Genomic DNA, 13,083 nt, shown 5'->3' with positions numbered 1-13,083 from the left:
AGCGCGGCGGCCGCGATCGGCAGCGAGAACCCCCGGGCGGGCTCCGGGCTCCCACACGCCGCGCAGCGCCCGGACGGCGGCGGCGGCGGGGGAACGAACGCCAGGCAGCCGCGATCCAGGCACAGCCTGATCCCCAAGCGAGGAACGAAATACGGCGTTAATCGCAGCCTCGCTGAGAAAATTGCTATTGTTCCAGTCAAAGGCAGGCGGCAGTTTGAAAGGGTTTATCCTCGAAGCGCTCTATCAGTTAATCTGCAGCGCGGAACCAAACCGACAGCTCTCGAGGCTGCGACAGGGGGGGCTACGCTTCCAAAGAAGAAACAAGAGGAAGGAGATCAAGTGCGGGTTTCCCGCCCCCCGCCCTCTCCTCCCCGCCGCCCTCGCTCCCCGCCTCTGAGTTTCCCTTACGCCGGGGCGCAGCGCTGGGAACCGAAGCCAGGAGAGCCTCCCAGGCGCGGCGAGCCGGGACGTGCTGGGTGCCGGGCACACGCACACTCACACGCGCACACTCACACGCGCGGAGCGAGGCGCGCCGCCACCAGCGGGCGGGGAAGGGGCGCGCGGGGGCGCGCACACGCGCCGGCCCCCACGGAGCTGGCACACGCACACGCGCGCACACGCGGCGGCGGAGCCGCGCTCGCTCCCGCCGTACTCCCTGCGCGGCCGGCGCTCGCTCCGCTCCCCGCCATCGGCAGCCAAGGACCCCCCCGCCGCCGGCCGGCCGCTGGTGCCCGCGGGGGGAGGAGGAGGGAGGCAAGAGGAATAAGCCCATTAGTAATAACAGCAACAGCAAAACCCACCACCACATCTGCACTCGCGCCTCAGTCCTCCTCTCAGACCGTCGCCTGCCTGGCATCGCCTCTCATCGGGCTGCTGTGCTGAGACTTTGTTTCAAGTAAAAAAAGAAAGAAAAAAAAAAAAACAAACCTCCGCTTGCTCAGCCACTTCCATTTTTTCCCCCTTTGCAGTCTTGCTGGTTTGAGGTTGTGGTATTTTTGTTGGCTTTTTCTTTTTTTTTTTTTCTTTTTTTTTTTTTTTCCTGCCTTCATGTGGTTGGATTTGGCGGATCCGGAGCCCGAGCTGCTGTTTTTCCGCGGTGGGGGTGCGCGAGGCGTGCGGGGGTTTTCTCGCCGCGTTTTTTTCTCTCCTGCTGCTTTTTTTTTTTTTTTTTTTTTTTTTTTTCTTCCGTGTTGGTTTTGAACCGGAGCCGGGGAAAATGGGAAACCGTGCTTCCGACAGAAGGGGAATCTCTCCATCAATGGTGTCGGGACGTGTGCCTGTGGTGCTAGAGGTTTAGAGAAATAGCCTGCCAGCTTTCGGAGTGGAAGGTAAGGGGTGCCCGGAGCATTTCCATCTCCCATTCCCGGGGATTACGAGCGGAGAGCTTTTAGTTTGGGATTCCGGGGAGGAGGCGGCGGAGGAGGGGGACAGGCTGTTGCTGAAGGATAGAGAGAGGCAGCGCATCCAGCATGAGCCCGGCGTTCAGCTCAGCGCTGCAGCTGAAAAGTTAGCGAAGTCCGTTTGGCGACAGCTTTGCTTCCCCGAGAGCCATTCCCAGCGAGACCGAGAGAACCTGAGGTTTGTGCGCGATGGGGGTAATTTTATGGGGGGGATAGGAGGGGGTGGGGGGGGAAGATGTTAGGTTAATAGGAAGTTAAAATAAGAGGAGTCAGTGGGTCTTCTGCTAAGAAAAAAAAAAAATAAGTGGAGTGATGGCGCCGTCTATGTTCGGCTGAACTACAGTGTCACACAGAAAATCAGTTCGGGGAAAATCCGTCCAAACTCAGCGCCCGTTCGCTTTTCAGCAGAGAGGGTTCCCCCTTTCTCGGCCGGGCAGCCCTGAGCTCTGCGGCCTCCCTTGAGCTTCAGCCTCCATGGGGAAGGGAGACCTTTCTAATCGGGGTGCCTAATCCTTGCGGCGAGCAGCTTGGCTCGCGCATTCAGCACTACTGCGAACTGCTGCCGGCACGCTCCGCTCGGGTGTGTGTGTAACGCACCGGGGGGAGTAGGGGGGATTCAGGCGATGCTGTTTCAGGGGCTCTGCACGAACAAACGCATAACTAAAATGAGGGCTATTCGATTATGATTCCTCATAGAAAACAGCCGGGCGCTGCAGACGTCTCTATTTTTTCTAATACAAATACTACAGAGGATGAGAAAAGTCGGAGGCTTTTTCCTTTTCATATTAAAAAGCAAGTAAGCCCCCTTTTTGCTTTCCAGATTATAAAATTAATCCTTTTTCATGGGTGGAACTCCTAATTTAGACACTTATTGTCACATCAGCCTTCAACGCCTACACCATCCTGAATAACACTGCGCAGAACTGCATTGCCTGCAAAGTGCTTCAGCAAAGGGGAAATTGTTTCCAGAATTCCCTGTAAGTTTCTATTTTTTAAACCTCAAAAGCTGCACCAACCTTGTTTGGAAGAGGAGGACAGTGTTATTCACTGAGATGGATGCTCAGAATGAGAAAATCCAATCGTGTGGATAGAGACAGCAGCAGCTCTGCTTTTTTTTTTTTTTTTTTTTTTTTTGAAAAAAAACAAACAGCTATAAAGAGGGTCAGAGTTGGTGCTGCTTTGCCCACTTCAAGATTCTGAGTTTGAATTGCAATCTAGGAGATAGGAAAATCTCTTCAAGGGAGCTTAATCTGGTGATTTGCTGTGTGTTACGCAATGGGAGGCAGAAGATGCCTTGCTGTGTGGCGAGGAGATGAAATGCGAGGCACAGGCACACAGCACAACTCTGTGACTGTGTCTGTGTGTCTGTCTGCCTCTGCTCACAGAGCAGAAGGAGCTTCAGCCTAGAGTTGGGGATTGGCACCACTTCTGCTGCTCACCTTTGAAAGCAGATGAAAAGCTCCTCGTTTGTAAGGGATAAGCAACTTCTCAAAGGTTAATGCTAAAAACGTTCAGCCTGATTTTTGGGGGGATAACATTACTCAGGTAAAGATAACTGAGGTTCACTTTATTAACCTAGGCCACTGTTAGGAGAACAGCGGAGGCTGTAACGCTTGACAGATGGAATAAAACAGCTTTACTTGGTGATGCTAGCAGGGTAAATGTAACATGCCTTTCATTATCAAAGCACACATCTGCAAAACACAGGGGCTCATCAGAGAGTATGAGATATTCGAGATATTTGTAATGAGAGGGCAGCAAGACGCCCAGCACGGGGCCATAGGTGCAGAGGTCCTGTGTAGTGCTGTGTAGAGCTAATGTGTGTACACTCCAATATAGTGGTGCGTTTTGTGTATCTTAAAAGGCTGTTAACACATTCAAATTGCTATCTGAAAATGCTGGCACAGCGTGGTGTCAGACCACCACCACTTTCATCTGTCTGTCTTTGCTGCTTTCTCTGATAGTCTCAACATTTTATTAATACATTTATCTCAATATTTCCTGCCTGGGAGTTCTTTTTATAGAGACCTCTGCGTACCAGGTGGCCATTGCAAATTCATGCAGGCATATGGGAGATAATGTTCCATCTGTAACAAATACTAATTTGTGCATTTTTAAATTATGGCTGTAATTCTTCATAGTTACTTACCAGACTTAATAGAAAAACAATATATAACAAGAGATGCTGCCGGTTTTCTGGATCTGCTCTGGTGAAATTCTGCATGTGCAGTTGTGTGTGCACATACATGAACACAGCAGGGCCACTTATTTACTTCTGGAGGAAATAAATAAACAAATTGCCCCGTTCTCAGCTAGTTGGGTGAGGCGTTGGGATTTTACCCAGCTTGAGCAGTTCTGGTCCACGCCATGATGACTCCAGCATAGACAGGAGAGGACATTCCTATTAATAATCTAATAGATGCTTTCTTTTTTTTTTTTTTTTTTTTTTTTCTTTTTTTCTTTTTTTTTTTTTTTTAACTTGGCTGTAGAAGATTGGGCTGTGGCGATGCCACGTGATGGCGCTGTTCGCACAGCAGCAACGCGATCCCTCGCGTTATAAAATAAAAATTACCTGCCCTTCTTTCTGAAGGGCTCTATCGGCAAGCCCGACAACAGCTGGCTCCAGTATTGGAAGGAGTTTGGTTTTCAATGCGGGAAGAATTCTACTTGCATTTTTATTTCATTTCATCTCCTGCAGGCCAAATGACATAGGATGAAGGCTGTTCGTAATTTGCTGATTTATATATTTTCCACCTATCTACTGGTTATGTTTGGATTTAATGCCGCCCAAGACTTCTGGTGTTCCACGCTGGTGAAGGGGGTCATTTATGGATCATATTCTGTAAGTGAAATGTTTCCCAAAAACTTCACAAACTGCACTTGGACACTGGAAAATCCAGACCCGACCAAATATAGTATTTACCTGAAATTTTCCAAAAAGGACTTCAGCTGCTCCAACTTCTCCCTCTTGGCTTATCAGTTTGATCATTTTTCCCATGAAAAAATAAAGGATCTTTTAAAAAATAACCACTCCATAATGCAGCTCTGCGATTCCAAGAATGCTTTTGTATTTCTGCAGTATGATAAGAATTTTATTCAAATACGCCGCGTCTATCCCATCGATTTTCTAGGATTACACAAAAAGGAAGAAGACCAAAAATCCTTCTTTGAGTTTTTGGTGTTGAACAAGGTGAGCCCAAGCCAGTTTGGGTGCCATGTGTTATGCACTTGGTTGGAGAGCTGCTTGAAATCTGAAAATGGGAGAACCGAATCCTGTGGGATCATGTATACAAAATGCACCTGCCCTCAGCATTTGGGAGAATGGGGAATAGACGACCAGTCCCTGGTGTTGCTCAATAACGTGGTGCTGCCCCTCAACGAGCAGACGGAGGGCTGCCTGACCCAGGAGTTGCAAACCACTCAGGTCTGCAACCTCACCAGAGAAGCCAAGCGGCCTCCCAAGGAAGGTAGGTGCAACCGTGGGGGGGGGGGGGGAGGGGGGAGACGACAGTCCTATGCCCTGCTCCATGCTGCTCTCTTTGGTGTTCGCATTCCTTTGACTTGCTTTCCACTCCAAGGGCTGGAGATGATGTGCACTGCCTTATGGCAGGGAGGGTTGCATTCTCATTTCAGAGCTGGCCAAGCCTTAAGCACATAGTTTTGCTGAGCACTGTTGGAAGTCCTCACACACAGGTATACTCAGTTGTCAGCCCTCTCTCACAGCAATGCCCACAGGTGGTGAGCCAGCAACCACACACCACCTCACTTGCGTACACTTCACTGCAACACCTTGCTGAGACCCTTGACTTTGGAAGGGAAACATTTCCAAAGGCATGCAGACAAACTCTGTAAAATACCCAGTGATTCACCATGCTAAGTATGCCTGGTCTGAGCTGAGCCAGACTTCGGCAACGAAAAACTAAACCAAAAGAAACGTGTTTCTCCAGGGCAAGCCTTCTGTGATGCGTTGAGGTGCAGCACAAGGCTCGCTGATCTGCCAGGAGCCCTGCAAAGGGGCTGCAGGCTGCTGCAGTGCCCCTTTCCCAGGAGGCCTCAGCTACAGGAGATCGAGCCTTTGCATCTCAGAGGGGGTGGGTGGATGTGTCAGTCCTGACAGCTGCTTCGTGTCCCCCTTGGAAAAGGTGGAATGGTGGGAAGGCAGGGATCCAGCAGTGAGTGGCAGCTCCTTGCCCTCCCCTTCCCTCTCCCCTCCCTCTTTGCTGTGTCTTCCTGATGTTCTGGGGGAAGTATGAAGGTGATTTTGGGAGGAACACTGGAGGAACACTGCAGGGAGACCAGAACGTAGGTTGGACCCAGAGAGGGGGGTCTGAACGCAGCCTTTGTACGTCCTTCCAAGCAGCCGTACAGGGACAGAGGAGACAGGGGGTCTCTGCCCCTGCGTCAAGGGATAAATCACCCAGCCTAGGGTGCTGCATTTTAATGCAGGAAGTGTTCCCACTCTCCTTGTTTTCTGCACAGCCACAAAGCTCCCAGTCTGCGGCGAGGCAGCGCCAAGCTCCCAGCCCCCCTCATAGAAGTGGCTTTGTGGAGGAATGTAACATTGACACGTTGTTAGGAGAGGATTTTCTTTAAGGGCAGCCAAGCCCCAGTGCTGTGGGAGAAGAAAAGCTGAACTTGCTCCAGCTGCCGCCGTGCCAGCGGGGCTGAGAGGGACAGGAGACACTTCTGGTGCCACGCAGGTCTCTGCGAGCACCTCACAGCTCGGAGCGATCCGAAACGACGGGGAATCTCCGCTCCCGTCACCTCCCGGAGAGGCGGCGGGAACGGCATTTAGCGTCGCTTAGCGCTAATTAGCGCTAATTAGCCCCCGGGAGGCCGCGGAGCCCAGGGCGAGCAGATCCCGAGGGGCACAGCGCGACCCAGGGATGCGGACCTGCCATCGGGTCCCTGGGGAAGGGGACAGGGAGTGACAGCGCTGCCGGGTGCTCGGGCCCGTCAGACCTCCCGCAAAAATAGGCTGAATTCCAAAGCCTCCCATGTAAAACATCCATTTGCTGTCCTTAGCAGAGAGGACAGAGAACGCTTTAGGGCAAATGCTCTGTTTTTTCTTGAATTCTCAAACATGTTGGCAACGCGTTTTCTTTCCAGTCTCTGTCACGTTTCAATTTTTGCCCCTACTTGCGGCTTTCCCTTGATATTTCCTGGGTAAGCAGCAATTGTTACAGAGAGCAGCAATTTTACTTTTCACTTGCTTTGCCCAATATTTCAGTGTTTTGTGCGTGAGTGTGGCTGACAATTTTAACAATAACAGAATTATTTCACTGTTTTATTTACTTATTTTAATGCTTCGGAAATTGTTCATTTGGCTGTTACTGAAAGTAGTGGTCGGTTATCACATTGAGCCTCACAGTGCTTCTTGATAGCAATATACTCTTTGTCTTCCAGTTCAGTGTTTGAAGCATTTTTTGCCTTTGTGGAACATTAAAAACTCTGCAAGAGAGGTGTATTGGTTCATTTTCTGCAGATTGGTTCATATTTTTCAAGCAGATCTGTTTGCATGAAGCTGGCTTGTAGTTCAGTTGGAGGCTTTATTGAGGGATCAAAATGTAGAATACTCCTACCGACATTATGCAATTCATCACTTGTGTCAGCAAACATTAGGGAAGAAATGGGAAATTTGCTTTTACGGGTAATCTGGTTCGAGTTAGATCAGCATAGGTAGTAAAACCCAGGTGACCAATAGCAGGGAAGTGTTTCTTGTTGCTGAAATTCATAGTGGTGACAGAAAGTGCAGCTTTATTAGTGTAGGTTGAGTTTTAAAAACAGCAGTGGTTGTTTGTCACTGCGAGAGAGCTCTGGAGTGAGATTGCATTTTAAGAATTTGTGAATTACTTTGAGGTTTGGTACTGACATTGCCTAGCAATGGCTTCTGGAAGGAAATTGCAAAGACCTGACAGCTTTCTACAAGATTATGCATACCCTCCCATCCTTCAGATTTGCTTTCATCAAGCTTGACTATATGAAATGCAAAATCTTTTCCAAAAACTATTTCTAGCCCCTTTCAAGAGCCATGATGTAAATAGAGAATATTTAGATTAAAGCTTACTGCTCCTTTTCTGAACCTCTGAAGAATTTTACAATTTTGAATATGATAAATGGCTTAGGAATACAGATGAAAGACAGTATTTTTCCTTCTCAAATATGTGTAGCATTTTACAAAAGATGTGACAGGTACACAATGGATGATTGTGTTTCTAAAAGTGCTGAAGACTGTTCAACAATTAAAGGAATTAGGTCAAAAAAGGAGGCTGTAACTATTTTTTTTTTTTTAATGGTTTGGAAATACGGAGTTTAATCAGCATGTCTTCCATAGACAGATCATCTTTGGTGTCACTGATTAAAGCAATATTGAAAACCACCACATTTTCACTAAGACCTAGTTTCATTATATCTTGATGCTTTTCCGTAGCCTTACATCTGAGGTGCTTAGCATGGATCAAAGCACTGGCAAATAGATCTCAGCGAACACTCTGGCAGGGGCCCGAGTCTAAGGGCTTAGGGGAATTTGCCCTCTTGATCTTCAGTGCTGTGACTGAAGTATCTCATGAAGTTTTTGTCAATATGACAGGGCTCCATTCCAACTTCTGTGGACCTGTAAGCCTTTGCATGAAGTTATTCTATGTGATTTTATACATAGTGATAATAAGAATGAAAAAAAAAAAAAAAAAGTATTTTCTAATTGTGACCACTACAAGGCAAAAATGTTATTGTGTGGTTGGGTTTCTTTATTTTATTGGTTGACTTAAAGAGAAGCTTTGTTTTGGAGTTTTCAATTGTAAAACAGTTAAAGTAATTAGTTTGTCCTCTTACATTCATCCAGAAGAAGAAAGGAAGAGGGATGGGAGAGATAGTCAAATTAAGTTACATTATGGAATGTAGCATTGGTCTACTTTGCTATAATTTGTAATGCTGCGTGTCAGTATCTCAGCACGCAGCAGCTGTTGGAGTTTGTTTGTTTGTCTGTTTTCTGATTTCAGACCTGAAAACAACAGAGATCTCTCAAAATATTTACTACTAGTGTCCCTTTAAAGCTATAATTTAGGATACATTGTTGCATAACAGCAAGATGCAGATAGTTTTGTGATATTTTCATGGCATATATGCATTTATTTTCATGCTGTTCCATGAATGCTTGCCTCTTGTTGCACACACTGAAAATGAATTTCTAATTTTCACCACATAGTCCCCAGGGGCATGTAGCTGGCTGGGTAGGTTGGACATCTCATCTCAAAAAATCATACAACACGTTATAGCATGGTTCTATTAGAGAGTTTATGCTGGTAAGTCAGTGCAGAGTTTGTCTAGGAAGATAAAAAATTGCAAAATGGGGTCTAACATCTTTCTATGTCTATAGCTATATTTAAAAATAAGTATTTGACAAATATATTAAAGCAACATTTATAAAATCCCAAATAAATAAACCTGTTTTACAAAATAGTGTAAAATACTTGACAGATTTGTAATAATTTTACTTCTTCATGCAATAGGTCTTTTATATAAAGCTTCAGAGTTCAAGGAGACAAAGGAGGATGAACTGTAATGCAAGGACAGGTTTTTTTTTTTGCAGGCCTCGTTCCCTGCTGAAAAAAAAGAAATGTTTCAAAATCTCCTGTGGATTCCAGTAGGCTTCATATAATGCCCTTTTGGACTTAATGTGCTGAAAGAAAAAGACCACCCTAAACATTTATAATCTTTGTACAGATTTGGTTACTCTGGACTACTCACAAGAGAATACTTTATCAAAGCCATGACAGTTTGATTTCAGATCTCCGCTTTTTTTTACGTGATGCACTTTACAAAAAGCATTAATGATCAAAACCTCTTTTAAACAATAAGCCCTAGCTTTGTCTTCAAGGATTATATGTTATTATCATTAATAATTGTATTTCAGTTGGCAGCGTATTGATCTGTTTTACTTCAGTAAGCTGTGAAAGTTCTTGCTGTTTTGATGTAAAATTTAGAACTTTGTGTGCAAGATTCATCAGCACTTCATATATAACTTCATATATGTACTGAATTTTGGATACATAACTGATATCTTCAAAAAGAAAAGTACCTAGACAATACCCATTGCAATAGGAAAAGCCCATTTAAGTAGCTTTGTTTCCAGTTATTTAAATGTTTTTTTAGTAAATACACTTCATTATGTATATCTATCTGAGTTTTAATTTCATTGATATTACAGATTGTATCAGTGTTTTGTTCAGGACTTCTCACACTGAGGGAATGGCATACTATTTATTTTGGGAGGAAACACCAGCTTGCTGCAAGAGTGTGCTCTGCTTTCAGTGAGATCACAGGTGTGCTATATGGATATGAACACTGGTTTTCCTTGGGCTCATTGCTTGCATAAAATATCGATGACTTCAGTGAAATAGTGTATTAGAAGCTGCTTTGTAACTTTGGCTGGTATTTTTGTACAACAAACCACCATTTTTGTTTGAATTGAACATTACTGCATGTAAACATAATGGAGACCTGCTCTCAGCTGGAGACAAAATATAAATGTCTCCACTCTAAAGACCATAGGATCTAAATAGAAAACAGTGATAAAGAATGGGAAGATATATAACAAAATTAAGTGTTGAGACTGAAGTCAGAATACATGAATTAGGAACACAATTTCAGAGTTAGGAACAGCTCTGCCTGCTGGTTCTTGTGAATTCAGTAGCACTGAGTCATGTACCAACAAACATTTCAGACAAGTTAGGTATTATTTTATTCCTTTGCCATACTGGTAAGCTGTGCCATTTGTCCTCAGACACTTTTATCACACTTAGGTGGCCAGAGTACACAATTTCTTTGCAGCATTTTAGACCTTGTCCTTGCATGTCCTTTAGACTAATGTGTAAGTGTTCACCTGTACAACAGCCATTAACAGATGTTAATGGTGATTCTGTTTACATAGTGGTATTTCATTTATTAGTCTTGGTGACATTACATGGAGTTATATTTTGACATACTGCATTTCTTACTCTGTAGTTTCCTATGCTTAAATGTGCTATAAATTTAGGTTATATAGCGATTTTGTAGTATAGCATGTATTCTTTTTAAAGAAATTTAGCCTCTTCTGTTCAGATCGTATTGTTGTTCTTTTAGTTTTCTTCTTGCAGAAGCATAAAAAATCTGTTTTGTGTGTTGGTATACACAGAGTAATTTTCAGAAGAGAATTTCTTTTTCTCTTCTTAGGGAATTAATTTTATGAAGTTTATTCAGTTGTGTTTTATCAAAGGATTCTAACACAAAGTTGCAGTCTTCAAATTGAAGTTTAGTTGTTCATTTATAAATATGCAGTAATTGTAATAAAACAAAGGTCATTGCAGAATTCCATTGAGCATTATTTGCATTCACTGTTAACAAGAAATATAAAATACTCTTTAGGATAAAGAAAGTTGTACATGATATAAAGTACAAATTTACAAATTATGCACAATTGATTTATGAATATTTCAGAGTTTGAGCCCTTTCTTATGCATGTTAAATCTCAAGAGGAAGAAAGTCAAAATTTTTCAGAGCTGTTCTCAGTTTTGTTAATCTTGAGAAGTTGCAAATAAAGTTTATATAAAATTACCTTTTTTTTTTTTTTTTTTTTTCCTGGTGGACTAGCCAAGATCAGAATTAACAAAACCAATCTATGATAGTGTATGAAACTAGTGTTGTTACTTCACTCTGCAATGGCCAAATTACTGTCCTTACTCAAGACGAATTCTCAATGCTATAAACACATTTTCATCTAAGTAAAGATTAGATTACAGCCCACAGAATACATGTGAAAAAGTGATACAGAGTATTTTGTCTATCAGTTGAAAATTATTTCATTATTTGTATTAATTTTATTATTTTAGACATAGATTTTTTTTTTAACTTTTTTTGCTTTATTTTTGAAGCCATTCTTAACACTTAGTAGAGTGAAACACCACTATGAAAACATGCTATTTTGTAGTTGCTTTCTCTCTTTCTCTTTTAGCTGATAGTCTCTTCATACATTATACAGTCAGATTAGCATTTATATGTGCACAACTGAAATTTAAAAGAAAGCTACTTTCAGTTACCCAGTTCAAATTTCATTTGTATCTCCCCAAAATGACAAGAACACAACACAACAAAAAATATGAACTTTGAATGCCACTCATGTTTGAGTAGTTCAATAGAAAATTGCTAACAGTGGAGGAATAATGTGTCATTGCTTCTTTGGCAATTTTTCACCAATTCACTCTCAGTTGATGTAAAACAGTTTGGGAGTTGGCTTTGGTTCCTAGTGTTCTTCAGGTACTTATTCCTCAGTTATTAGTTATGCAAAGACATCATTTGTTATATAATGATTTATAACTTTCAGCAGTAGTTGGTAGTTGTGTGTTATTAAGCTTCCTTCACTGAAGTCTGATGTGAGGCATGAAGGATCAAGAGAGCAATTCTCCAGCTCTTAGTAGTGGAAAATGATGAACCAGATTTCCAACCTTACCTCTTCTTGCTACAGCTGGAAATACCTTTTGTTAAAAGGGAATTTTTTCAGCCTTGCCTTCAACTGTGGTGTATTACCTCAAATTGCTAGTGTCAATCTTAAACCACATTACTGCTGAGATGTCTCTGCCTTCACTCCTTTTTCTTTGTTGAATTGTTTCAGCACAGCAGCCAAACAAAAAACTATTCATCATTGTGGTTTGTTTTTTTTTTTAATGTATTTGTTTTTATATTTGTTTGATTTTTGTCTGTTTCTTGATTGGATAATCACGATGTTGGGTGAGTGTGCTACAATAGCGCAGTGGATCCTCCATCACTATGAAAAAGTGGAACAAGTAGCAGCTGGAAAGGAGCAGCTGTACTTTGTAGCCAGGTTTAGACTGGCTTAGGCCAAATAAGATTTTATCAAAAAGCAGTCAAAACATTTAACTCTTGCCCATTCTTTTGCATGTGTTATCAGCCAGTTGCATCATACTGTATTTCTAGGCAGATATACCAGGTTCATTTACTGTGTTGAGTGAATACTTAAAAATAGTGTGGATGATATGTGTTCACCCAAAGTTTCCTACTGACCACTGAAGATTTGTGCACATCACTGTGAAAGTCTGCACAGAGTGCCCAGGGAGAAGACTACAAAGTCTTTGGAACTGCACTTTCCTGTAGTGCAGCTGGAAAGTGCTTAAATTACTGATTATATCAAGGAATTTAATTAATGTAATTTATTTGTGTGAAAGAATAGTGTTGCATATCTTTCATGTAAAAATAATTTTTTTCTTGAAAAAACTTTGGAAAATCTCAAATCTTAAGATTTCATGTAGAATCTTTATTTAAATCATAAATTGTTAATTTTTTTTCTAGCACATTTTTTCTTTCGTTTGCTTATCTAACCATTAATATATTCGTTTTGGTCCCTTCTGTTACATATACATAGAAAAGGTGAATTATCTGCAAAGCTGGGCACTTCAGCTTGAGCAATAATGAGTTATGCTTTTATCCTTGGACATGTTTTGTTCATTCTATGGCATTAGCTGATATCTGCAGTGATTGGCACGCATACAGGTGCTCCATACTGGTAGATTTGAAGGTTGATGGATGTACTTCATACTGATAAAGAAAAGGAGGAAAAAGATACAGCACTGCAGGAGTAATATGAAACAGAGCCCAGTCCAGCTGGTCCTGTCTGAACCAAATGTGTAGGAAA

At 42.8% G+C, this 13,083-nt stretch overlaps 1 protein-coding gene across 4 annotated transcripts in view; it reads left to right on the top strand.

The window, feature by feature from the left end:
• Positions 1–1,186: 1,186 nt before the first annotated feature.
• ADGRB3 (adhesion G protein-coupled receptor B3) overlaps positions 1,187–13,083 on the top strand; it is a 453,302-nt gene continuing 441,405 nt past the window's right edge. For 3 of the 4 annotated variants that reach the window (XM_090136206.1, XM_090136205.1, XM_090136204.1), the window contains exons 1-2: positions 1,187–1,328; positions 4,099–4,867. In XM_090136206.1, the coding sequence (XP_089992332.1) occupies positions 4,114–4,867 (754 nt within the window). In that variant the 5' untranslated portion in view covers positions 1,187–1,328; positions 4,099–4,113. Of the gene's footprint in view, positions 1,329–1,434; positions 1,579–4,098; positions 4,868–13,083 lie in introns of those variants that run through there. The other variant, XM_031610999.2, reaches the window with a different exon arrangement.

This window comes from Phasianus colchicus, chromosome 2, assembly GCF_987193195.1.
Source record: "Phasianus colchicus chromosome 2, bPhaCol1.hap1.1, whole genome shotgun sequence".
Classification (NCBI taxonomy): domain Eukaryota; kingdom Metazoa; phylum Chordata; class Aves; order Galliformes; family Phasianidae; genus Phasianus; species Phasianus colchicus.
This window is presented reverse-complemented; position numbering and strand designations above follow the sequence as displayed.